At 44.2% G+C, this 26,128-nt stretch overlaps 1 protein-coding gene across 1 annotated transcript in view; it reads left to right on the top strand.

The window, feature by feature from the left end:
* EDN3 (endothelin 3) overlaps positions 1-25,150 on the top strand; it is a 43,765-nt gene extending 18,615 nt beyond the window's left edge. Inside the window, exons 3-4 of the mRNA XM_056845489.1 lie at positions 23,738-23,913; positions 25,134-25,150. Of these exons, the coding sequence (XP_056701467.1) occupies positions 23,738-23,913; positions 25,134-25,150 (193 nt within the window). The remainder of the gene's footprint in view (positions 1-23,737; positions 23,914-25,133) is intronic.
* Positions 25,151-26,128: the final 978 nt, after the last annotated feature.

A 26,128-nucleotide genomic window follows, 5' to 3' on the forward strand; every position in this document is an offset into this window, starting at 1 on the left:
TAGGGTATGAGCTTTCGTGAGCCACAGCTCACTTCTTCAGTATCTGAAGAAGTGAGCTGTGGCTCACGAAAGCTCATAGGTATCTGAAGAAGTGAGCTGTGGCTCACGAAAGCTCATACCCTACCAGAAAATATTTTTGTTAGTCTTTAAGGTGCTACTGGACTCTTGCCCTTTTTGACTACTGCAAACAGACTAACATGGCTACCCACTGTGAATTAACTAATCTTTCTCAAAGTATTGTTGGGAGGACAAAATTGGCAAGCCCTGTGACTGTGGTCCTGAGCTCCCTGCAGAAAAGACAAGATGCAAATGTAATTAATGAGTAAACGTGAGGGAGCCCAGTTCCTTCCTTATCCCAGACCTGTCTGTTCTTCCCTGTTACCCTGTGCTGAAAATGCCCTGTAAGTAGGGTTGCCAACCTTCAGCTGGGGCCTGGAGTTCCCCAGAATTACAGCTGATCTCCAGACTGCAGAGGTCAGTTCCCTAGGAGAAAATGGCTGCTTTGGAAGAGAGGACTGTATGGAATTATACCCCACTGAGGTCCCTCTCCTCCCCTATCCCGTCCCCATACTACACCCCTAAATCTTCAGGAATTTTCTAACCTGAACTTGGCAGCTGTACATACGACTCAGGCATAGGGTTGCTGCTGCATTAGGGTGTGATGTTGTGTTGCGGTCACTCAGGTTCTACTTGACAAAGTCCAAAGGCAAACTCTTCAGACTGGTCATTTAGAGGAGCAGGTTTGGTTATTAGCACTGGTTGGTAAACCCATATTCATTTTAACCCCTGGATGAATCCTTTATCTCTGTTGTACTGTGGAGTATTTATTTATTGGCAAGGTTTTCATCCTGCCCCTTAACAATAAGAACAGAAAGAGGAGCATGCAACCGATTGAACTGCACAACAAAACAAGCCCTATGAACAATTTAATTAAAAGAATGAAACATAGGCTTTAAAAAAAGCCATAGAGAAGCACATACATAAAGTAAATGGTAAATATAAAAGGCCAAGCAATTTAACTATGTTCAGAGCCAGATTTTAAAAGCCGGTACAGCAAGAGCGGATTTACAACTGACTAAAGTAATTAAGGTTGCATCCTGCAGCAAATGTCTGCTAATAGAAAGTGGTGCTGGTGGTTTCAGCGATTTCCCTCTCCTTCTGTAGACCTCTGACCACAAAGTCCCACCTCAAGTGGTTCCTAATGATGCCATCTCCCAAGAACAGCATTTCAGTTTTGAGCAGCAAATGTGAGAAGGCAAGATTGCTTCTGGAAAGAAATACCTTACATCCGCAGAGATTTCCTGCGGGATCCATGCCACTGAGCTGGTAGATAAAGATCACTTCAGTAACATGGCACATAAAATCCAATGCTGAAGCTGGGAAGGAGAAGAAACCCCCCCCCCCCGAACCAAGCGCTTAGCAAAGATCTGGAAACTGCATGTCTTTCCACTAGTATTAGAGGAGCAAGGACTGATGAAGCCACTAGGGGGTGCAGCAGCAGAAGAAATGTGGGTTTTACCATTGAGTTCTGAGGATTGCTAGAGCGCCCCCACAATGTGTGATATCACTTCCGGTTATGTGACCAAAAGTAACATCATAGCATCGCTTGATACCATGTGACACCTAGCCCTGTCCCCAGAAGCTCCCAAGGCTCGCCTGCCCTTGGCTGACAACCCTTGAAGCTGCTTAAAATACCCGAGCCTTTCCCATGAGTCTCTCTGGTCCTCAAGTGGATTTCGACCAGCTTCAGGTGTAAGTTACAGTAGCTGCCAGGTCCTGACAATCACCTGAGGAGTGTGTGTGTTAAGTGCCGTAAAGTCATTTCCGACTCGTGGCAACCTGAGGAATTAAGCAAGAACCTGCAAAATGTCTTATCGTTAACAGCCTTGCTCAGGTCTTGCAAACTCAGAGCTGTGGCTTCCTTTATAGACTCAATCCATTTCATGTTGGGCCTTCTTCTTTTCCTGCTGCCTTTGACTTTTCCTAGCATTATTGTCTTTGTGCATAATCTCCTGTTTAAGATTCTGAGTCCTAGATTGTCCTTCAGGCCTCTGAGCTCTTGATCAACGCTTGGGTCAGTGGTACAGGGTTGCCAGGCTGAGCCTGATAACAATCAGGAAGGTTGGAGGCAGAGACCTGGGTGTGTGTGCGATGTCAGTGAAGTCGCCAACGTTGCTGCATCACTTCTGAAAAAACCCAGAACTGATGTTGGGCAGCTCTAGGAAATCACTGGAAATTCTGTGGTAAAACCGGCAACATTGCTTTAAAAAAATGTTTTCTCCTGCCATAGACTGGAGGCATGGCAACTCTAGTGTTGGACATTACTGCTCACTGTTTGTGCTGTCTCATCTTGAATCATGCTCTTGAATCATGTGCTGTCTGATCTTGAATCATGCTCTTGTCTCTACCAACAATGAGCAGATAAGACCGATTTTTTTGTTTGCTGATGCTGCCGTTGGGTTGGGTTCACCGCATTTTCACTGTGTTGTTGGCTAGTCTTTTGTTTCCTTTATGTCATGAAAGCCCATTTCCTTGGTATGTACCATTCACCCGCTTTGTTCCTCAGTAGAGCTTCTGCTTTGCATGCAGAAGGTCCCAGGTACAATATCTGGCATTTTTTTCAAAAAAAAAAAAGAATCAGGTGCTAGGTGATGTAAAAGGCCTCTCTACCTGATACCCTGAAGAGTGACTTCCAGTCAAACTAGGTAACACTCACTTTCATTAACCAGTGGTTCGATTCGGTGTGAGGCCTCTTCATGTGTATGTGAGTACCTTTTGCTTTCAGTCCTATCCCGTGGGACTGTGCACAGTCCAGGCATAGACTTTTCTAGTTATGGCTGCAACTCTGTGGAATATTTTTCCCCCCAGTGGGAGTGCATTGGGCATCTTCTTGATTTGTAGAAGGCACCGCAAAATCATCTTGTTTCAGAGGCATATTTGCCGAGTTGGATGATGGGCTGTTCTGTTGTTCCTCTGTGATGTTGGTGTTTGGCAAGCAGTTCTGACTATGGTGTACAGTTTGTTACGGTGTTGATTTTCCATGTTTATGTCTGTTACGATTGTATGCCATCTTGGGGCCCTTGGATACAAATATTTAAAAACAAACTTTGACTCAAATAAGTCAAAACTAATGTTGACAGAAGTGTCCGTTTTAACGAGAGAGGTTTTGTGCGAGGAGAGAGACTCTGGGGTAGTGTCTGAATTTTTGCCGTCTGAGGAGCATCCTTAAAGGACTAAAATGCACGATACGTTTGTCCGAGAGTTGTCCTCAGGTTCACCACTCTGATCAGTCACACATCAGTTCCAAGAATGTCTCTTTGCAAACCCCAGAAGCTGATTTTGCTGACAACAGGCAGCATATGTGGAGGAGGGGGCTCCTGCGTCCCACCCACCCCTTCTCCTGGTTTTGTTTCTGACCCGACTGCTTCCCCAGTCATCCATTTTGTGGAGCCTTTCCTGAGGGGTTTCCCTCAGGCTGCCCTTGTTACGGGTTCATGGCTGCCAGTTAATGAAACGCTCATTAATGGGCAGCTTTCTTAAGCGACTCCTCAGCACTTTTGAATTCCCAAGGTGTGCTTCAGAGAAACGGTTTGAATTTTTATAGACCGCGAGGGCACGTTTTTACTCTCTGCTTACTTTTTGGCACATGCGCAGATAGGGCAGTTTAGAACATAAGAACATAAGAAAGGCCCTGCTGGATCAGACCAAGGCCCATCAAGTCCAGCAGTCTGTTCACACAGTGGCCAAACCAGGTGCCACTAGGAAGCCACAAACAAGACGACTGCAGCAGCATTATCCTGCCTGTAATCCATGGCACCTTATATAATAGGCATGCTCCTCTGATACTAGAGAGAATAGGTATGCAGCATGACTAGTATCCATTTTAACTAATAGCCATGAATACTCCCCTCTTCCATGAACGTGTCCACTCCCCTCTTAAAGCCTTCCAAGTTGGCAGCCATCACCACATCCTGGGGCAGGGAGTTCCACCATTTAACTATGCGTTGTGTGAAAAAATACTTCCTTTTATCTGTTTTGAATTTGTCACCCTCCAGCTTCAACAGATGACCTCGTGTTCTAGTATTATGGGAGAGGGAGAAAAGCTTCTCCCTGTTCACTCTCTCCAAACCATGCATAATTTTATAGACCTCGCCTATAAAATTCTCCCCTTAGCCGCCTTCTTTCCAAGCTAAACAGCCCTAAGTGTCTTAACTGCTCCCCATAGGACAGTTGCTCTAGTCCCCTAATTATTTTGGTTGCTCTTTTCTGCCCCTTTTCAAGCTCTGCAATATCCTTTTTCAGGTGTGGTGACCAGAACTGTGCACAGTAGTCCAAGTGTGCTCTCACCATAGATTTGTACAAGGGCAGTATGATATCAGCAGTTTTATTCTCTATTCCTAGTCTAATTATGGCCAGCATGGAATTTGCCTTTTTTACAGCAGGGGCACACTGGGTTGACATCTTCATCGAGCTATCCACTATCACCCCAAGATCCCTTTCTTGGTCTGTTGCTGCCAGCACAGATCCCATTAGTGTATATGTGAAGTTGGGATTTTTTGCCCCAATAAGCTTTGAAATTAGCCCGTGAGGCTGACCAGTCTTCTAACACCTCTTTGACACATAACACAGCAAAGTTGTTGTTGGTGACATGACATTCATATATCGCTATTTTCAGAAGAAGAGTTGGTTTTTATACCCGGCTTTTCTCTACCAAAAGGAGACTCAAAGCAGCTTACAATCATCTTCCCTCCCCACCTCCCCACAACAGGCACTTTGTGAAGTAGGTGGGGCTGAGAGAGTTCTGAAAGAATTGTGACTGGCCCAAGGTTACCCAGCAGGCTTGATGTGGAAGAGTGGGGAAACCAACCTGGTTCACCAGAAAGCAGCCCATTCCTGAGCTCTTCGGCGACCAGGGACAGCGGAGCCGAAGCTCTGACACGCCGCCGCCCAAGCTGTTCCCCGGCCGCCAAAAGGCTTCTTTAAGCCTTTAAAACTGTTTTTGTTTTTAAATGGGGCATTTTGCCCCATTGAAAACAGTGAGGCTGTGCCAGCAAAAAAACTGGCAAAGCAACGCTGCTTTGGAGGGGGGCGTTCCTGGCTCGAAAGGGGCCAGGAAGCTGCCTACTGGCAGTTCTACCCCCTGGAATGCCCTGGGAACGCCCCCCAGGACACTGGCGTAGGGTTTTATGCTGGTGGGACGCTGGTGGGAGCCAAGCCAGCGTCCCTGGGCTGAGACCAGCATGAGTGGCCTTTATTCCAGAATCTCAAGGCAGTTAACTGGTTGAAAAACTCATTTATCTATAAATTTTAATTGATTTCAAATAAATCCTGTCCTGCTTAGCTCCACCTGCCAATGAGTAGTGGCCATTTTTTGTTTGCCAGAATCTTAAAGCCGAACGTTTTCCAGAAGTCTTCTCTTCTCTCCCCCTATAACCCAGAAAGACTTCTGTCAGCTAGTGGTAAAATCTCCCTGTACCTAATTGCCTCCTCTGTGGGTTTCTGCTACACTTTACACGTTTCCGTTTTAACATGATAGGTTCAGTGTGTTTACCAAGGAGACCTTGCAGATTTAGAGAATAAAATGCACATGTAATAGAAAGTATTTCAAATTCCTGAAAGCCTCTTGCTGCTTCTGAAGGATTTTGAGGAAGCTTGTTCCATGGTTGGAAAACAGTTACAGATGCTCTTATCTAGACCATGAAGAATAATAATAATTGGTTTTTACATGCTGACTTTCTCAAACTGGCTTATAATCGCCTTCCCTTCCTCTCCCCACAACAGACACCCTGTGAGGTAAGTGGGGCTGAGAGTGTTCAGAGAGAACTGTGACTGGCCCAAGGTCACCCAGCTGGTTTCATGTGTAGGAGTGGGGAAACCAACCCGGTTTTCCAGCTTAGAGTCCACTGCTCTCAACCACTGTACCATGCTGGCTCTCATAGAAGGAACACATGAAGCTGCCTCATACTGAATCAGACCCTTGGTCCATCAAAGTCAGTATTGTCTACTCAGACCGGCAGCGGCTCTCCGAGGCTCAGGTGTAGGTCTTTCACATTACCTACTTGCCTAGTCGCTTTAACTGGTGAAGCAGGGGATTGAACCTGGGACCTTCTGCATGCCAAGCAGATGCTCTACCACTGAGCTACAGCCCCTCCCGAGAGGTGAATGAGATGAACCAAATTAGTCAAGGTGCAAGGAGATCCCTACAGGTTATTTTTGTAGGTATGAATGGCCAGATTGAAACTTGGTTGAGGCAATTATTTTGGGGAAAGGGGTTTTTAACACACTCTTTCTTCCAGAAGTGGGGAAGAGAAAACCAAGCTGAGTTGCCTTTATGGCACTACAAGGCAGCACATAGGATTGCTCTGCCTGGTCAGTCCCCCTTAATTTTCCCCCTCAACCTTCAGTTCCCTTTTGTAATGCAAAGACTGCACCCTCTCCACACATACTGCTGTTTGTCCTTCTGGGAAGATACACAGGAATTGTCAGGTAGACAAGTATGGAATCATAGAGTTGGAAGGGACCACCAGGGTCATCTAGTCCAACCCCCTGCCCAATGCAGGGAATTAACAACTACCTTCCCCCCACATCCCCAGTGACCCCAACCCTCCCCCCACCATGCAGGATCCCACAATCAAAGCACTCCCGACAGATGACCATCCAGCCTCTGCTTATGTCCCTTCCCATATGGATCAAAACATTTGCAATGGGGAAGCCACACAAGAGTAAGGAAAGAAACCACAAAAAAAAAAAAACCAAAACAAAACAAAACAAAAAAACCACAGTGGGCTGAAATAATTTAAAAAACAGCAGCACTTTATACAGATGTTGGCCTAAATGCAGATATCGCAAGGGCGAAAAAAAGGGAATGCATGACAACTGAAATCTTGTAATGCTACCTCACGAGATAGCGACAATTTTAATTTGTCTAATCGACCAACTTCATGTAGAGTTTTCTGTGAAATTTACTGAATTTAACTTTATTTGGGGGGAAAAGTAAAAAGGGAAGATGTATACAATTACTTGCAGGGGTGGAATAAAGGGAACAGGGAAAGATTTCATACAGATGGGAGAATGCAAAGCAGATAAAACAACACAGGAAGCTAAGGCAACCAGACTGAAATATTTCCCTAGCTAAATGGGATAGCTAGGTGTTTCGTCTCCCTGCTCTAGATGGTGCTAAGCTAATCAGCTGTTTCCTTTTGAGAGAGAAACCCTATCCTTCCCTCTGCAGCTTTGTGATTTGCTGTTCTGTTCCCACTGCTGCTAGAGAGGCTTACCAAAGGGATTGCCTGATTTTGAAGCTTAATAAAAACATGGGGACCAAGATGCGGCTTGTGACAACCCTGTTAGGCTGAGAGTGGGCAACTGTCCCAAAGTCACCCAGCGAGTTTGAGGACCAAGCTAGATGAGATGTTGGAGCACAACATTTTAAGGAAGCTTGTTCCACAGTTGGAGAACAGCAAGAGTCCAGCAGCACCTTAAAGACTAACAAAACTTCTGGCTGGGTACGAGCTTTCGTGAGCCACAGCTCACTTCAGCTCACTCTGTGGCTCACGAAAGCTCATAACCCTGCCATAAGTTTTGTTCGTCTTTAAGGTACTGCTGGACTCTTGCTCTTTTCTACTGCTTGTGACAGACTAACACAGCTGCCCAACATGATCTATCTCCAGTTGGAAAACAGTTACAGATGCACGTATCTAGACCATGGAGGCTCAAATGCTTGAAATGTAGAAGAATCACTATTAGAGTTATGCATAACATTACTTCCTGGTATTTTGTCATTGGCTCTGCCTTCTGTGACAGCCGTTTTGTGGTCTAGGATTATGTTGGGGTATAGATGCAACTCCAGCAAGTATAGGCCCATGCTGTGAGGAGCGATTTTTGGCTTTTACCTGTAGCCCAACAATAGTCTCTTAGAGGTGTCTAAGGATATCATAGGGACATTCTCATGGCCTGCCTATCTCTTAGGTAAAGTTAGATTGCCACAATGCCTGCAGGCACTCAGTGCCAGGCTGGAGGTAGGACTCATGGAGGTAGGGGTAGGACTCATCTATATGCGGCTGTGAAAACATGTCGCTGCCATGACACCTACTGCAAAGAGGGAGAGAACAGGTAGAAACAGCACCCATGTACTCTCCTTGCTCTTGCTGAAGTGTTTATTTTCTCTGCTCAAAGAGGAAAAACAGTGAGCCAAATGATTCATGCCCAGGTTGGGCGCAACGTCATCTGCATGCACCCATTTTTTGTGGGGGCTTGCTGCTGCCCATATGGTGGTGGTGGGGAATCCCATTGGGGAGAAAGGTGGGGTAAATAACATTGAAGTAAATAACAATGAATAACATTGTAGACCTCTTGTTTTTGGAATTACTTTCTACCCTGTGGTTAGTGGTTACCATTCCAGAGTTCCGCAGGCAAACAGTGTCCTCGGTTTCATAGGCCTGGTTCACAACAAGGACAATAGTGGGGAGAGCAATTGGATCGTGATGCTGAGGTAACAGAATAAAGTGTATTACTTCAGACAGTAGGTAGCAGGTTTCAGCTTTAGGCACATAAAAAAAAACTCCATGCAAAAAACAACAAACGCAGCAGGAAGAAAAGTTGTACTCCTCTCTCCCTGGTGTGCAGGTTTTTCAGGGATTTTCCAGCATAGGGAAACATTTAAAATGCTATCTTCCATGATCCCCCACCTGCAGTCTATCCACCTGAGGTCTCTGCCACCTATGGTTGCCAACTCCAGATTGTGAAATTCCTGGAGGATTTGGGGGTGGAGCCTGAAGAGAGCAGGGTTCGGGGAGGGACCTCTTTGGGATATAATGCTATTGAGTCCACCTTCCAGAGCAGCCATTTTCTCCAGGGGAATTGGTTTCCATAGTCTGAAGACCAGTTGTAATTCCAGGAGATCTCCAGCCCCCACCTGGAGATTGGCAACTCTGCTGCCACCCCATTCCTTGGTATGTGTGAACTGGGCCTAAATGGGAAGGGAAGGTGATTGTAAGCTGGTTTGATTCTTCCTTAAGTGGTAGAGAAAATCGGTATATAAAAAGCCACTCGTCTTCTTCCTCCTCCTCTTAAGACTGTAGCTCTAGTATGGTATGAGGTTAAAAAATAGAATGCCTTGACCTGGATAGGCCAGGCTAGCCTGATCCTGTCAGATCTCAGAAGCTAAGCAGGGCTGACGCTGGCAAGTATTTGGATGGGAGACCTCCAAGGAATATTAGGGTTGTGACAGGGAGCCAGGCAATGTCATACCACCTCTGAACAACTCTTGCCTTGAAAATCCTCTGGGGTCGCCATAAGTCAGCTGTGACTTGACCCCAAAGAAAGAAGAGAGAATGATTTCCTACTTGTGTTGTTTCATTTGCTTATAAATAAATATACTGGCTGGGCCAGTTGGTTCCTGGATCTCTATACCCTGCCTGTCCACAGAAATCAAAACCCGATTACTCCTGCCTTCCGGCACTGGGTAAGAGACTTGCGTTTCATATAGCTGTTTCTGCACAGCTGCTTCATGTTGCAGATTGCAGTGACTCTCGCTGACATCTGCCGCCGAAACCACAAAAGCTGAAAATTCTTCCCATCACTTCCGGACAGCTTTCACACAGCATCACCAATGACTTTTTCATATAAAGGGAAGATGACTGGGGAAGGCACTGGCAAACCACCCCGTAAACAAAGTCTGCCTAGGAAATGTTGGGATGTGACGTCACCCCATGGGCCAGGAATGACCCGGTGCTTGCACAGGGGATGTTTACCTTTTTAAAAACAGTTAATACTGAAGCTGACTGGGGCAAGAGGTCTTTGGGGAGAGGGGCTTGGTGGGCCAAGGTTTTTGGTACTTTGTGGCTTTCTTCCTCCCCCCGCCCCCAATTCATTAGAAAGAAAAGTGAGAAGTTATCTCATTGAACCTGTACTGAAGAGAGAGGACATTTCTCTTCCCCCCCCTCCATTTTGTTGGCAATCCCTGGCTAAGTAATCTAATAGTCCGACTCAGTATAAGGCAGCTCTTATACTGAGTCAGAGAACCAGCATGGTGTAGTGGTTAAGAGCGGTGGTTTGGAGTGGTGGACTCTAATCTGGAGAACCGGGTTTGATTTCCCACTCCTCCACCTGAGCAGCAGGGGCTAATCTGGTGAACCGGGTTTGTTTCTCCACTTCTCCACATGAGGCCAGCTGAGTGACCTTGGGCTAGTCACAGCTCTCTCAGTCCCACCTACCTCATAGGGTGTCTGTTGTGGGGAGGGGATGGTAATTGTAAGCCGGTTTGATTCTCCTTCAAAGGTAGAGAAAGGCCTATTATGCATGGGTACTTGGACTCACATTCGCTCCCTGTCTGACTCGGATATTCCTTGGAATTCTGCACGTGTTTTCCTTCCATGAGACGTGAGATCGCTGCCAGCCGTAACAATGTCCGGCTCATCCCATTCCTCTGCTAATCCGACTTTTCCCTCTAACGTGATCTCAGCCCAGCTTAACAATCAGTGCAGAAGCACAAGCAGGCAGAAGAGCCAATCATGAAGCGGCATGTAAAGAGGCGGGGATTCAGGTGCTTCCTGCTACCTCGGAGCTCTTTCTCAGCAAAAAAAAAAAAAGCTTTTTAAAAATGAGGCTTGGATTCCCCCCCCCCGCTTTCAGATTGCTCCATTTTTTGTTTTTCATTCTTAAAATGCTTTTTTATGCAGCAGTTGGGTTTTTTTGGGGGGTGATTATCTTTCATAGCGAGTCCGGCGAAATTAGCCAATTACAGAGCGGCATTTAAAGGGGCGGGACTTGATTTGAGCCTGGGAGGCTGCCGGTGCCGAAATTCCCAATAGGAAATTGTGAGTCCAGCCAGCAACGAACCTCAGGTAAAACGCCCATGCAGAAAAGACCAAAGTTGGCATATAAAAACAACCTCTTCCTCCATTCAGTGAAGACTTTTAGACAGCCCTCAAATCCAGCAGCGCCTTAAACACCAACAAGATTTCCAGAGTATAAGCTTTTGAGAGTGAAAGCTGCCTTTGACAAGTAGGGCTTTGCCTCTTGAAAACTTATACCCTTTAAGTATGCATTTTTAAGGTGCTGCTGAACTTGAAACTTGCTCTTAGGCACCCCTTTAACCCTGGTGCCCTAGGTGTGGGGTTGCAAACCAACAGATGGGACCTAGACTTCTCCCAGAATGATAACTGATGTCCAGACAACAGAGATCGGTTCTCCTGGAGAAAATGGCTGCTTTGGAAATTGGGTTCTATGATGTGTACTGCTAAGGTCCCCCCCATCCCACCTTTCCCAGGCTCCACCCCCTGAATCTCCAGGAATTTCCCAACCCATAGCTGGCAACCTTCCCTAGCTGGTCTCCTAGATTTGCCTAGGGATTCGGTGCCAGGCAAACCTTTAGGGGCAAACCTTTCCAACCGGAAAGTCCTGTTCGCTGTTTGCCGCCCACCTCACAGCCCAATGGGTAGGATTATAGAGAGATGAATATTTGAGATGAATATTTTAATTGGGAAGCAGGGGTACAGATGTATCATGAGAAAATGGTAATCATGTCTCAGCTAACAAAAACTACAGTTGTAAGATAATGTTACAAGTGGGGGCCCCTCAAGGACTGTAGGGCGATCTCATTTCCCAGTTCCCTTTCTCCCTCCTGCTTTTCCTGTCCCCCACCAGTGGTGCTTGTAGTCTCTCCTCTTTTCTTCTCTCCCACCCACTTACTTCCCTCCCTGGATTCTTTCCCTTGCAGCTTCTACCTTGTTTTTACTCACCCTGGTTTAACTTCCATTCCTTCTTTCTTTTATCTTTCAAAGTCTGTCTCCTCCCTGACCTGCATTGACACCAACCAAGGCTTGGAATCCTTGGCAGTGTTCCCCCAAAATAGCCACTGAGGTCTTGTAGTATAGTCTCATGACATCTCACTATCATTCTCTTAAAGAAGCAGGTACTGGTTCTGTGAGTTTAAGATTTTTAACCTGCTAGGGTTTTTTTTAAACCTTTTTTACCTTTCATATTTTCTTGCAAACTTGGGGATTTCTCCAGGGCTGTATGAAAATACCTGGTATCTATACATGACCCCATTGTGAGGATCTTTTGATCCACACTCTAATGCTGTTGTTCAGAGTCGAATATAATTCTGAACAACAGAATATATAAAGTTGTTCAGAATTAGATATCATGATGTCAGTTTGTTAATTTTTTGGTCTCGATAGGGTGGTGCTAGTGACATTATTTATTCCGTTACTGGCAACCTTGGTATCCTCATCTGACACCAGAGCACATTAACATGTTAATTTTTCTTAAAAGTCAGCGGCAGAGCCAATAATATGTAAAAATATGTGCTATTATGTAATATGTAATAATTATGTAATATGTAAAATATGTTGGTGAACTTGTTAGTATTTAAATGATATTTTTGATGGTCTAAACAGGGTTTTTTTTAAATTAAAAATGAAATTTATATCCCTAGTAGAGGAAGCCTCTTTTTACTTCTTGCTTATGCCAGGATTGTGCAGGCTTAATGGCAAATGGTTGCTTTGGAAGTTGGTCTCTATGGCATTATACCCTGTTGAAGTCCCTCCTCTTCCCAGACTCCAGCTCCCCCCCCCCAATTTCCCAATTTAGAGCTTGCAACCCTACTGTAAGCCCTCACGCCTGACCCTACCAAGAGAAACCAATAAGATTGGACTGTCTAAATGTGGAAGTGTTTTCAAGCCCTTACTAAACCATGGTTCCGTTTGGGGAGGTTTGCGTGAGAGAATTCCACAATCCCAAACGGCCTCTGTACATATGCTTCTAACATTGCATGAGAGAGAGACAGGCAGGAGGATTAGGAGCAAATAAATGTCTCAAGCTATTAAAAGTAAATAATGAAGAGATTATGATTCTAACCACTGGGGAGGAAAACTGCAGGCAAAACAGACAGGGGGTAATCCTTTCTGGAAGCTACTTGTTCCGGGATCTGACTGTTTGGAGACCGACGTAATTTTTAAATTTTTCTTGTTCAGAAGAATAGTTACATTATATTATATTAACCAAAAGGAAAGGAAATATGATTCAAGTCCTGTTACAAAATTAGATTGTCTTTGTGCTGTCAAATGTCATTAATTGTTCCAAAAAATGCAAAAACCATGCAATAATTGTCTTTCTTGGCTTTCTTGATACATATGTACATGATTAATTATTCAAACATACCAAACTTTGAGCCATTCCTATTGGCCTGGAATATGAAGTGATCTCCCTTTTTTGCCATATTATTCTCTATACTAAAACAAAATGTTCCTTATTAACATAAACTTTCAACAAACCCAAAATAATTGTTTCCAGCAATAGTGGGATTCCATAGCTAATGATCAACTGAATGTATTTTTCCTTTCCCCCCAAAGACTAATAGTGCAGTCCGAAACAGAAGTACCCGCTCACTGAAGTCAACACATTTAGAAGGTTGTTGTTTTGGGAGAGTAGCTGTGTTGGTGTGCCATAGAAGAGCTAGATTTGAGTACAGAAGCACTTTAGAGACCTACAAGATTTTGGGGGTATAGGCCATCATGGTGGAAAGTAGCTATATATGTATACTAGGGTTGCCAACTTCCAGCTTGTAGCTGGTGATCTCCTGCTATTAACAACTGATGTCCAGCGGATAGAGATGAGTTCACCTGGAGAAAATGGCCGCTTTGGCAATTGGACTCTATGGCATTGAAGTCCCTCCCCTCCCCAAACTCCGCCCTCCTCAGGCTCCGCCCCAGAAACCTCCCGCCATTGGAGAAGAGGGACCTGGCAACCCTAATTTATACACATATTTCTTTTTTAGATTTAATAATATTAAATTTGTATAATTATTTTTTTTTAGATATTACAGCTGATGATACAGTAATTGTCATAAGTACAATGACTATTAAGTTTCACATGGTTGTTAATTTTGCTGGAGGGGGGAGGATAATTATAGATGGCCCCTGCTATCTATTTATTTACTTTTAAGATTTATTTACTTGTAAGATTTAAAGATTGATGCTAGATAATACAGATTGATGTATCTCCGCTCATAGATGAAGACCCAGTTTTAGGCACGGGGCACTGATTATATATATGGAGTGTGTGTTGTATGTTGTATGTGTTGTTTTTATGTTGTTTGGAAAATAAAAAAAACTAATTAAAAAAGATTTTGGGGGTATAAGCTTTTGAGAGTCAAAGCTCCTGAAAATCTTGTGGTTTCTAAGATACTACTGGTCTTGAATCTAATGTTTAGAAGAGTGTAACTTTTCTTAGGATTGCATTGTAACTATGTGTGATCCCTTGCTATTCCTTGTGGAAGTGGGAATCGAAGTTCACTGTAGTGTGTGTGTGTGTGTGTGTGTGGTTATCCCCACAAAATGTATGAGGCTCTGTCAAAATTCTGATCTGTAAATGTAGTGATAATTTGCTAATTCTGAGTGTGGTTTTGTTTGGTTACTCCCCACAAAACCTCTGATATATATTTGGGTGTTTTGTGATGACTAGTGGTTTTAAGACAGTAAATGGAATTGGGCTTTGTTGGCGCAGCTGTTCTAACTGATACTGGGAGCATCATAGTTAGCCATACAATTCCATTGATGGAAGAGGTTGTTTCATGTTAGGTGTCTAACGTGTGGGTCCCTTCATATTTGTTTATTTATAGCTTGCATATCTCACTGAGACTACACTCTGTAAGTCAATGAGTGAGACATCTGATAAGCAGTGTAATAGAGCTAGGTTTACAGCATTCTTAAACAAAACAGATATTAGACATATGTTAAACACTGCAGAAAATGGTATTACATAGGTATAAAAAGCAGAGAGTATAGGGTAATGCATACAGCAAAAAGATAATACGTACTATATTAGAGTAGCCTGGACTGGGAAGGGGTAACCATCTGCGATGGCGTGACATCAACTCTGGGTCACATCTCTCTAGGATTTGCCAGAAACTCTGCGGTAAAACTTATAAAGTTTTTCGCAATTCTTAAGAGAGGACTGACATCACTTCCTGGTTTCCCCAGAAGTGACATCGCACTGTTGCTAATGGCCATTGAAAAAATTCTTTCTCCTATTGGCTGCTGAACTGCTGGCAAGCAAGGCCCACTGGGGCACATGAGAACTTTATACTATTGTGTTCATATTCCCATTCCCTATGTAAAAGCACCTTCCTGAACCATTTTGTTATATACAATTAAAGGTAAAGGTAGTCCCCTGTGCAAGCACCGGGTCATTACTGACCCACAGAGTGACATAACATCCCAACGTTTACTAGGCAGACTATGTTTATGGGGTGGTTTGCCATTGCCTTCCCCATTCATCTACACTTTACCCCCAGCAAGCTGGGTACTCATTTTACTGACCTCGGAAGGTTGGAAGGCTGAGTCAACCATGAGCTGGCTACCTGAACCCAACTTCCGTCGATATCGAACTCAGGTCGTAAACAGAGCTTTTGACTGCAGTATTGCAACTTACTACTCTGCGCCACGGGGCTCTCTCTATATAATTAGATTAGTCAAGTCATTGTCAGCCTTGACCTAGATAGCCCCATGCTAGCCTGATCTCGTCAGATCTCAGAGGCTGAGAAGGGTCAGCCGTGGTTAGTATTTGGAGGGGTGAATTCCAAGGAATACCAGGGTTGCCACGCAGAGGCAGGTAATGGCAAACCACCTCTGAACATCTCTTGCCTTGAAAACCCTATGGGGTTGCCATAAGTCAGGTGTGACTTGACGGCACATAAAAAAGTTGAAGATGTTATTAGGGATTTTCTGTATTTTTAATAATTTGCTTTCTGTTGTCCATATCCATTAAACTTTTAGATCTTCACAAATATGTCAACGTAACTATGCTTAAGCCTCTCTAATCTTGATTCAACAAGCTGTAGATCAGTATCATGGAGGGAAAGAGATGCGCAGTCACAAGGGGGGACTGAGGGGCTTATTTGGGCTTAACCAGTGTGGCATCCTAGGTGGGCACGTCTGTTCTGCCATGCTTTATGTTGGCCATGCTCCTGTTCTCATTGCTAGGTTGGATTCTACAATGTACAAATGGAAAAAGAAATATATTTAGTGTAGTTCCTCTCATGGAAGGGATTGCACAGGATTTCAGGCAACATCTCCTGCTCCCATTCTAGTTTACTTGTGTGTGTATGTAAAGCGCCATCAAGTAGTAGCCAACCTATGGTGACCCATAGGGTTTTCACTACAAGAGGCTAACAGACGTAGTTTGCCATTGCCTGCCTCTGAGTATCAACCTTGGTATTCCTTGGCGGTCTCCCAAACAAATGCTAACCAGGACTGACCCTGCTTAGCTTCCAAGATCTGATAAGACTGGGCTAGCCTGGGCCATCCAGACCAGGGTGTTTGCTTCTATACACAGAGAACTGCTGCTGGTAGCCCCAATCCCCCCCCACCACCACTTGGTTAGGTGGTGGTGATAAAATGGTGGTGGTGGGGAATGTACATTGCTTCGACACACAGCATCACTTCTGACATGAAACCAGAAGTGGCATCATCGTGTCGGGGAAACACTCTCGGGATTCCTCCAAAACTCTGTGGTTTTCTCGTTTTGCACGAGAAGTGACATCATGTGTTGAAGCAGCACAAATTTGATTGTCCCTGCTCCCAGAAACCTCTTGCAGATTGCCAGCACTGGGCTGGCTACCCTAATAGCAGTGCGGAGCCACTCACTGACAACTCTGAAAATTACAATATGGAACTGTAAAAAGTGCTGTTCTGTTGATTCGAAAGTTTAGTCTCCAGCGTTTTCTTCTCAGGCTGCTGTTTTTTGTTGAAACAAAGGGTCTGCATTATTTCTTCTCCGTATTCCATATTTAATTAGTTGCCTTCCCTTTCTCCCCCTCCTTCCTTATTGTCAAAACTTCTGCACTGTATCAGAGCTTAACTATTATGAGGCCCAGCAAGACCAAAATTAATTTCTCATGGCTCTGTTTTGACCTGGGCTTTTCAGTCACGATAGCAGGAAAAGGGAATTGGGAATGCCGTGTGAGGATAAAATGGGGCTTCTTTGGTGTTCTGTTGCTTTTTTTGTGGTAAAAACAAAAGGGGAAAATGCAAATGAGAGCGGTTTTGTCATTTTCTTCCCTAGGTCTGGTTTTTTTGGGTGTAGTTCTCATTCCGTCTGGCTCTCATTTGAGCAAATAAAAGCTTACATGGTTCCATATTACAGTGTGGGTGCCTGAAATATAAACTGAATGCTCATTCTCCTTACCTAGTTTACGGAGAACTCTGGACACCCCACCCCCCCACACAGTTCTTTGTAAAGTAATTTAATTTGAAGTAGACGATTTGCTATAAAACCAAAGACAACAAAAAGTGACAGCAAGAAAAGCTGCTGTGTGATGCTTTGAGGTTGGAAATTTGCAAATTGCGTCCACTGGTGTGTAGCCCCACTCATTGATTTTTCTTGGAGCGGTGTCACCGGTCTGGGAATTCCACCTCCCCCATCCAATTATTACAGTCACTTCGTTGATGCATGGAGAATTAATCTAGGTTTCCTTTCCTGGTAATCTTTCCAATGCTCAATTGTTGGGAAAACCAGGGGAAGAGAAATTAGGTTTTGCAATAGGGTGGCTTTGTTCAGATGTAATCGCTGGCTGTCAGAATTGGGTTCTCTCAACGGGTGTCACTTTGCACATGGCCCAATTCAAACGCTGGTTCATCCCCGAGGGTGAACTCTTCTGGGAACAGCAGCCAACCATAGCCCCTTGATCAAAGTACCTGATATGAGATGTCAGTCATCCACGCTCTGATCACATCCAGATTGGACTGTTGACTTGCCTTCGACATGGGGCTGCCACTGATGATTGTTCATAAACTTAAGTAGGCCAAAAGGTCACTTTTAGCTGGTGCAAGTTTCAGGGTCATATCTCACCAGTTTTCAGAGCTGTCTTCTGACTCCTTTCAGTGCACGATTCAAAATGTTGGTTACTATTTTGAAAGCTCTGCATGGGGTGGAAGCGAGACCCCTGAAGGTTCTCCTTTTCCTGTAGGAACCTTCCTGCTGGTTCTTTTCTTATATTCTGACAGCCTGACTCATACATTGTGTAGTACACTGGTTGGGTGGGGGTCTCCAACCTGTGTGACAGTCAGACACCGGTTGTGGGTTCTCCTCAATTCCTGTGCTGTGCCCAATTTAGATGGGGGCCACAGTCCGTATGGAGAAGGGGCTTCCCCGTTCCATCCTGCATTGTTTTCCCAACCTGAAATGATTTGGGAAGTCCTATTTGGCCTCTTGGGGAAACTCCTCAGAGCAAGAATTTACATGGAGGCACAGTGGGCAGCTTCCTCTGTTCAGGCATGCCCTGCTACTGGGCAGTTGCAAGGATGGTCTTTGTAATCTGAGCTCTGTGTACATAATCTCATTCATGGAGCAGAACTAAAGCTAGTTAAGACTCTTCCCAAAAGTAAATGGAAAAGATGCAGTGCCGTCTTTTTATTGACTAATCACTCTTTTTGAACGCTTGCAAGTGTCAGATCTCACACAGGCTTCATGAGTCACAGTCTCAGAGGGGTTGTCTACCACAGAAAAAAAAATAAGCAGGAGTATTGTATTTTAAAGACTTACAACATTTTATGCCACCATTAGATTCACCATTAGAGCCCACTTCTTCAGATGATATGAGCGAAGCGTCACTATATAGTGAGGTTTTACATCTGAGATTTTGAGTGGGTGGGGGACATAGACAGCATGGTCAAGAGCCCCTGAATGTAATGAATAGAGAGTCTTGGCCTGTCTACACCAGCTCCTAATTTTTTTCTGGACGCAGTTTCAGGTGCGGGTGTTGACCTTTAAAGCCGTATATGTTTGGGACCAACATACTTGAAGGTCCGTGGACTCCCTTATGAACTATGGGCATCTCCAGAGGCCTGCTTCAGGTGCCCTCCACCAGAAATCAGATGGCTGACAACCCAAGAAAGAGAGCCTTCTTAGTTGTGGCACCAAAACTCTGGAATGCTCTCTCAAGGGAGACTCGTCTGTCTTGTTCTGTTGGCCACCTTCTGCAAACCGGTGAAGACTTTTTATTTTGGTGTTTTCTCAGTGATCCCTCCTTCCTTCCCAATGTTTTAGTTGTTGTTTTTATGCTTTTGTATGTGTATTTTAGCACTGACTTTAACTTTTTAATATTGTGTTTTTGTTGGTTTTAATGGCTATTCAGATGTGATTAGCCCTGACCTGGATAGCTCCAGGCTAGTCTGATGTCATCGGATCTCAGAAGCTAAGCAGGGTCAGCCCTGGCTAGTATTTGGATGGGAGATCTCCAAGGAATACCAGTGTGTGTGTGTGTGTGTGGGGGGGGGGGGGTGACGCAGAGGCAGGCATTGGCAAACCACCTCTGAATGTCCCTTGCCTTGAAAGCCCTATGAGGTCACCATAAATCAGCTGTGACTTGACAGCAAAAATGTGATTTTATTATGTATGTTTTAGTTTGTTAGCCACCTTATAATGGCAGATAGATGGGGTAAATTTTTTGTAAAACAAAAAATGTAAAATTCACAACTAATCAGGAAAAATATAGAGAATGTATTTTAAGTTAATCTGTTTATATAGTTCAGTTATGCTAAACTATTTAATGGTTTCAATGGGTGGGGAATCAAAGTTATAGTGACATACTGGGATTTAGGATTAATTTATGAAGAAGTGAGCTATAGGTCCCAAAATCTTATGCTGCAATGTGATTTTGTTAGTCTTTGTCACTAGATTCTTCTTGGCTTTTGCAGCATAGATACCTACAGCAGATTATTGAAATACAATTTGGGTAAACATAGATGTGACAGAGATATTTTATTTAGTCTTTAAAAGTCAAATTTTCAGCCACACAGCCCCAATTTGAATCAGGGCCAGGAGGAGAAAGGGGATTTAACCCTTCCACACTTAAATGGTTTCACTAATTGACACTAGGGATGTACACCTCAAAAATAATTAGCATTTTTTGGATCTGGATATCAGGGATCCGAAAAACATCAGTATTTTCAGTTATTCAGGTTCCAAATACTGGGCCCTGATTTTATGGACTCCAAAGAGGGTGCTCCCATTCATTGTTTTCAATGGAGGAAAAATGGGGGCCTATAAAATTGGACCCTGTGACTTGGGGGTGGTTCTAAGGAGAGTCACCAGTAGCTATGCTGAAAATTTGGTGCTTCTGTCTTAAAAAATAGCCCCTCCAGCTCTGGAAAGATTTTTCATAGGCTATAAGGGAGCCATTAAACTTTAAAGCCCTCCAACACAGTTCGAATGGGGCAAAGTGTGGTTGTTGTTTTTTTACAGAGTTTCCCCCTTCTTCTACATTGTAGCAGGCAATCCCAAAAAGATCCTGAAAAAGCCAATTTTTTTCAGAATCAGGACTGCCGGCTACAGCTTGAAAAATAGCCGAAAAATACCTTTAAGATATTTTCTGGCTTTTTCCGCAGTTCAGCTTTACTGAATGCACACTTCTAGGCAGCAACCTGATAGTGCTGACTGTGATTTTGCAAGATCAAAGAATCATAGAGTTGGACCACCAGGGACATCTAGTCCAACCTCCTGCCCAATGCAGGAAATTCACAACTACCTCCCCCACACACCCCCAGTGACCCCTACTCCATGCCTAGACGATGGCCAAGATGCCCTCCCTCTCATCATCTGCCTACGGTCATAGAATCAGCATTGCTGACAGATGGCCATCTAGTCTCTGCTTAAAAACCTCCAGGGAAGGAGAGCTTACCACCTCCCGAGGAAGCCTGTTCCACTGAGGAACCGCTCTGACTGTTAGAAAATTCTTCCTAATGTGTAGATGGAAACTCTGTTGATTTAATTTCAACCCATTGGTTCTGGTCCGACCTTCTGGGGCAACAGAAAACAACTCGGCACCATCCTCTATATGACAGCTTTTCAAGTACTTGAAGATGGTTATCATATCCCCTCTCAGTCTTCTCCTGTGAAGAAATTGAGACCCGCGAACATGTCTTCTTATACTGCCCTATCCATCATGAGTCAAGAGCTAAGACTATTCAAGAAAATTTTAAGAAATAATATAAGCCTACCTGATAAAATTTGCATCCAACGACTACCGGAGGATAGTAACCCACAAACTTTGAGATGTGTGGCCAATTTTTGTGTTGCAATATATAAGGCCCAAAAGGATGCAATTTATAAATAGATAAAATCTGATTGATAAACATTTTAGAAACTAGCATATTTGTCTTTTTAGTTATGGGATTTTATTGATATATTTTACTTTGTGCATTCTTTGACTGATTGATACTGTTTTTATTGTAAATTTCTGTTACTTCTGATTAGATCTGTTCTTTTTTTGGTCAAATGACCGTAAAATAAATGATTGACAGTCTTCTCCTCTTCAGGCTAAACATACCCAGCTCCGTCAACCTTTCCTCATAGGACTTGGTCTCCAGACCCCTCATCATCTTTGTTGCCCTTCTCCGGACAAGTTCCAGCTTGTCTATATCCTTCTTAAATTGCAGTGCCCAAAACTGAACACAGTACTCTAGGTGAGGTCTAACCAGAGCAGAGTAAAGTGATACCATCATTTCACGTGATCTGGACACTATACTTCTGTTGATACAGCCCAAGATCGCATTTGCCTTTTTAGCTACCGCATCACACTGCTGACTCATGTTTAGTGTTTGGTCTACTAAGACCCCAAGATCCTTTTCACACACACTACCGCTGAGACAAGTCTCCCTCATCCTATCTCAAACTGCATTTTCCATTGGGGTGTGTGTTAAGCCCACCATATTTTTTATTAAGTTTGGGGATTTTAATGCAAACCTATGGGTTCCTCCCTACTTGTTCATGGCCCCATTGTACAGATTTTTTGGTCTGCATTCCAGAGCTTTGTTCAGAATTGGATATATTGATTCTGTTCTAGCTGTGGGAAGAGAGGCAAGGTGAATGGAGCACTGATGCCTTTACCACTGATGCCACCGCAGTGTACCACCCACATTCCCTTCCTCAATGACTCTCAGCAGTTGGCATCACAGGTTCAGACAGGTGGCAGTATGTAGGAAAAGTTATTTGTGAATTATGGAACAATCTAAAATGACTTTTTTCAAAAAGTCTTTATATTAGACAGATGGCTTGGACTTCTGGCTGCTTGAATCTTAGCCCTGCTGAAACATTTGGGGGCAAAGCTAGCAACATAATTAAGCTTCACCCAACTGCTGTAACTTCAGGCATCAGCCAGTGTGGTGTAGTGGGTAGAGTGTCAGACTAGGGTCTGGGAGACTCAGGTTCGAATCCCCACTCTGCCATAGAAGCTTGCTGGGTGACCTTGGGCCAGTCGTATAGTCTCAGCCAAACCTATCCCACAGGGCTGTTGTGAGGATAAAATGGAGACAGGGAGGCTGCCAGAAGAAGAAGAGCTGGGTTTCATATGCCGTTTTTCTCTGCCTTTTTAAAGGAGAATCAAACCAGCTTACGGTCTCCTTCCCTTCCTCTCCCCACAACAGTGACCTTGTGAGATAGGTGGGGCTGAGAGAGTTCGCAGAAAACTGTGACTGGCTCAAGGTCACCCAGCAGGCTTCATGTGTAGGAGTGGTGAAACCAACCCGGTTCCCCAGATTAGAGTCCACCACTCTTAACCACTACACCACACTGGCCACTCTGGGTTCTCATTGGGGAGAAAAGTGAGGTTAAGAAATTGGCTCACTACCTACTTAGCACATCTTCCTTTTAAAGGTGTCGTTTTAAAAAAGCAAACTGTTGCTTTGTTTTGTTTCTGCTCTAATTCAGCACTTTTAGAAAAAGGAAAGCTGCAATCTCACTGGCTTCCTAGGATAAAAAGTATACTCATTCCAATTACAGGGCCTTGGAAGAGTCCTGTATTGTATTTTTTGTCACTACCTCCCTGGGTCAGGAGTGGGTAGTTCGTCCACCTGCTGCCTTCCTTGCTGCCCTATCAGCTTTCGAGGGTACTTTCTGTGCCTGCCCATGGGTAACAGGGAATGAGGGTTCGATTATGATTCGAGGATCCAAGTGCAAACCTCCTTGATAGTTGTCATTATTAATTATTTTATTTACATATAAACTGTATTACTGTGGAGTAGTGGTTAAGAGCAGTGGTTTAGAGCGGCGGACTCTGATCTGGAGAACCATGTTTGATTCCCCACTCCTCCACATGGCGTCGGACACTAATCTGGTGAACTGGATTTGTTTCCCCACTCCTATACAGGAAGCCAGCTGGGTGACCTTGGGCTAGTCACACTCTCTCAGCCCCACCTACCTCACAGGGTGTCTGTTGTGGGGAGGGGAAGGGAAGGTGACTGTAAGCCAGTTTGAGTCTCCCTTAAGTGGTAGAGAAAGTCGGCATATAAAAACCAACTCTTCTCCTTCTACTCCTTCTACTTCTACTAGTTCTACTTCTACTACTTCTTCTACTACTTCTCCTCCTCCTCCTCCTCCTCCTTTTCCTCATATTTATGATTGTAACTGAAATTCATATGCTATTAAAGGTTGATAGAGGGTTCGATTATGGAGAGGGTTTCCAGGATAAAAACCAAATAGAAAGAATTGTTTAGTGAATCATTCACACTTGTAGAGACTTTACCTAACCTCATTACAAGTAGTAGTAATTCATTATGTTTTCTGAACGGATTAATTTCATTGTTTCACAGCGGCAGCTACACAAGTTGCTATCGCAGCTGGTGTTATTAGCAACTATTGTGTTTTGCTGAATAAGAAAAAGGAAGTAACTCTTGTGAAAAAAAATATCCCTTGGGCGTGGCAAATGAGAATTTTATTTGTATATCTGTCACCACAGGAGGACTGTTCCCTATGGGTTGACTAACTACAGGGGTAGCTTCCGAGGCAAGAGGTCTGCGGGGCAACATCGCGGGAGCACGCTTTCGTCAAAATGGCCTCCGTCGCGCTGCTCGTGTACAGACGGATGCGACAAACAGTGCGTTCGTTTTTGCAAAGGGCCCAGGGCAGCCAATGGTAAGACTATGCATTCCCCACCCCCCTTCTGTTCAAACTTTTATCCTAGACTTAATTATGAATGGTGCAGATTTTAAGCTTTCCTCCCTGCCTTATCAGTCAAACGTGAGTTCTCCTCAGAAGCCAATTGACAGTTGGTTCAGAAAGGACTAAAAGAAGAAGAAAAAGGGGGAGAACGTCCTCCTTTACATAGTGCATAATCTAATCTGGCACCTGGTTGGCCACTGGCCACCTGGTAGGACATGTTCATGGAGGAAAGGGGTATTCATGGCTACTAGTCAAAATGGATACTAGTCATGATGCATACCTCTTCTGTCCAGGAGCATGCCTATTCTATTAGGTGCTGTGGAACACAGGCAGGATGGTGCTGCTGCAGTTGTCTTGTTTGGGGGCTTCCTAGAGGCACCTGATTGGCCACTGTGTGAACAGACTGCTGGACTTGATGGGCCTTGGTCTGATCCAGCATGGCTTTTCTTATGTTCTTGTTTATAAAACTCTTGTTAGTACATGCCTGTCCATAGCTTCGTGGGAGCTTTTTTCCCTGTGATGTCACACACTGTGGCTGCAGAAAGCATGTAAATACTGGAATTGAGTGGCCATTCTCGTTTGATTGCTGCTGTGTTTGGAGAGAGGTTGAGTGCTGATGGGGGTGGGAAAGACATTTGATTTGCCATTCCCGTGTGGTTCTAGTATTTGCACTAGGGTTACCAAGGTTAGCAACTAGTGGGGAACCTCCTAGTGCGGAAGGAGGCCCTCTCTAGCACTGTGGTGATATCGCCAGCAAGCCGGCGATGTGGTGACATCGCTTTCGGCGTGACTCGGAACTCACATCATCACTGGGTGTTTACCCATAGAGTATTGGGTGAATGCTGGAGCATTGCCCCTATGCAGTGACGTCACTTCTGGTTAGCGCCGGAAGAATGCTCTTAGGTTTGTAACGGTGCAAAACACAGCAATTGGACATGGATGAGTTTAGTGTATGGAAAAAGCAAGGACTGCATGAACGTTAATATTTCTTTATGTTGCGGCATCAGGGAAATAATGATGGGGTTAAAGTCCCTCGTCAAATTATTGTTGTTGAGGGAGAAACAATGTGCATGTTTTGTTCTTTGAAAAATGGTAGATGACAGTAAAATATTTTGGCTGGGACAATAATGTGGGGATGAACAAGTTTCTTTTAATAAAAGGGGGTTAACCCTCCATTTTCTTTTCTCCCTCAGTAATAAGGAGCTGCTGAACAACGCAGCAGAAACGGAGCCCTATCGAGAAAAAGACCACAAGAAGTCAAGAAGTATGCATGGAAAACCCGGGTATGTGCTCTTTTAAGGCCATATTTAGGTGTCATTTTTGCCTCCCTCCCCCAAATCAGAATTAGTTTGCTTCAAGTTCATGACACTGCTTTATACAGTCAGACCATTGGTCTGAAGGTTAGTATTGTCTACTCTGACTGGCATTGGCTCTCTAGGATTTCAAATAGACATTTTTCATATCACCAAAGACCATCCCTTTTTGAACTGGAGATGTTGGAGATTGAATGTGAAACTTTCTGCATGCCGAGCAGATGTTATTCCACTTCCTCCTGGCTCTCCTCAAAAGCCTAGCATGTGTTATGCTATCTTTTTCTTTTATCTCAGAATGGGGCAACCATGTTCAACATAGTGCCTGTTGAAAAGCAAGTCAGGCACTTTTCTCTGTCATGAGGAATGCTTCACTAACACAGGAAGCTCTCAAGACCCTCCTTCAGTGAGCTCTTTGAGTGAGAGGAAAGTGACGTTGCTAGCAAAATGGATCCCTAGGCTCCAACCCACTGAGCAGACTGTTAGATTTGTTTATTCTGTAATTAAATTCACTCATGAGCAATGCATGTTTTTTTATTTGCTTATTTAGGACATTTTTAAATTTCCCTTTCTTTACAGGTGGTGCTTTGTGCTGTTTTGCGTACGTGGAAACTCTGCCGGCTTACACCTTTCAAATCATCCTTTTTCCACACCGCCAAGCAAACTCCCCCAATGTATGAGCAGCTGGACAAAAACCCTTTATCATGATACTTCACTGTGTGTTCTGTCAAAAGGTGTGAAGCCAAGAAGCTATGACCTATGCCATAAAACTCCTCCAAGGTGGACAGTTGTGGCCAGATTCTCAAATGGATTGCCTTGAAGTGGGTGCTATTCTCCTTCCTAGACAATGTTGTACTGTTCCATACTGTTTTGGTGAG

The sequence above is a fragment of the Euleptes europaea genome, chromosome 2, assembly GCF_029931775.1.
Source record: "Euleptes europaea isolate rEulEur1 chromosome 2, rEulEur1.hap1, whole genome shotgun sequence".
Lineage (NCBI taxonomy): Eukaryota > Metazoa > Chordata > Lepidosauria > Squamata > Sphaerodactylidae > Euleptes > Euleptes europaea.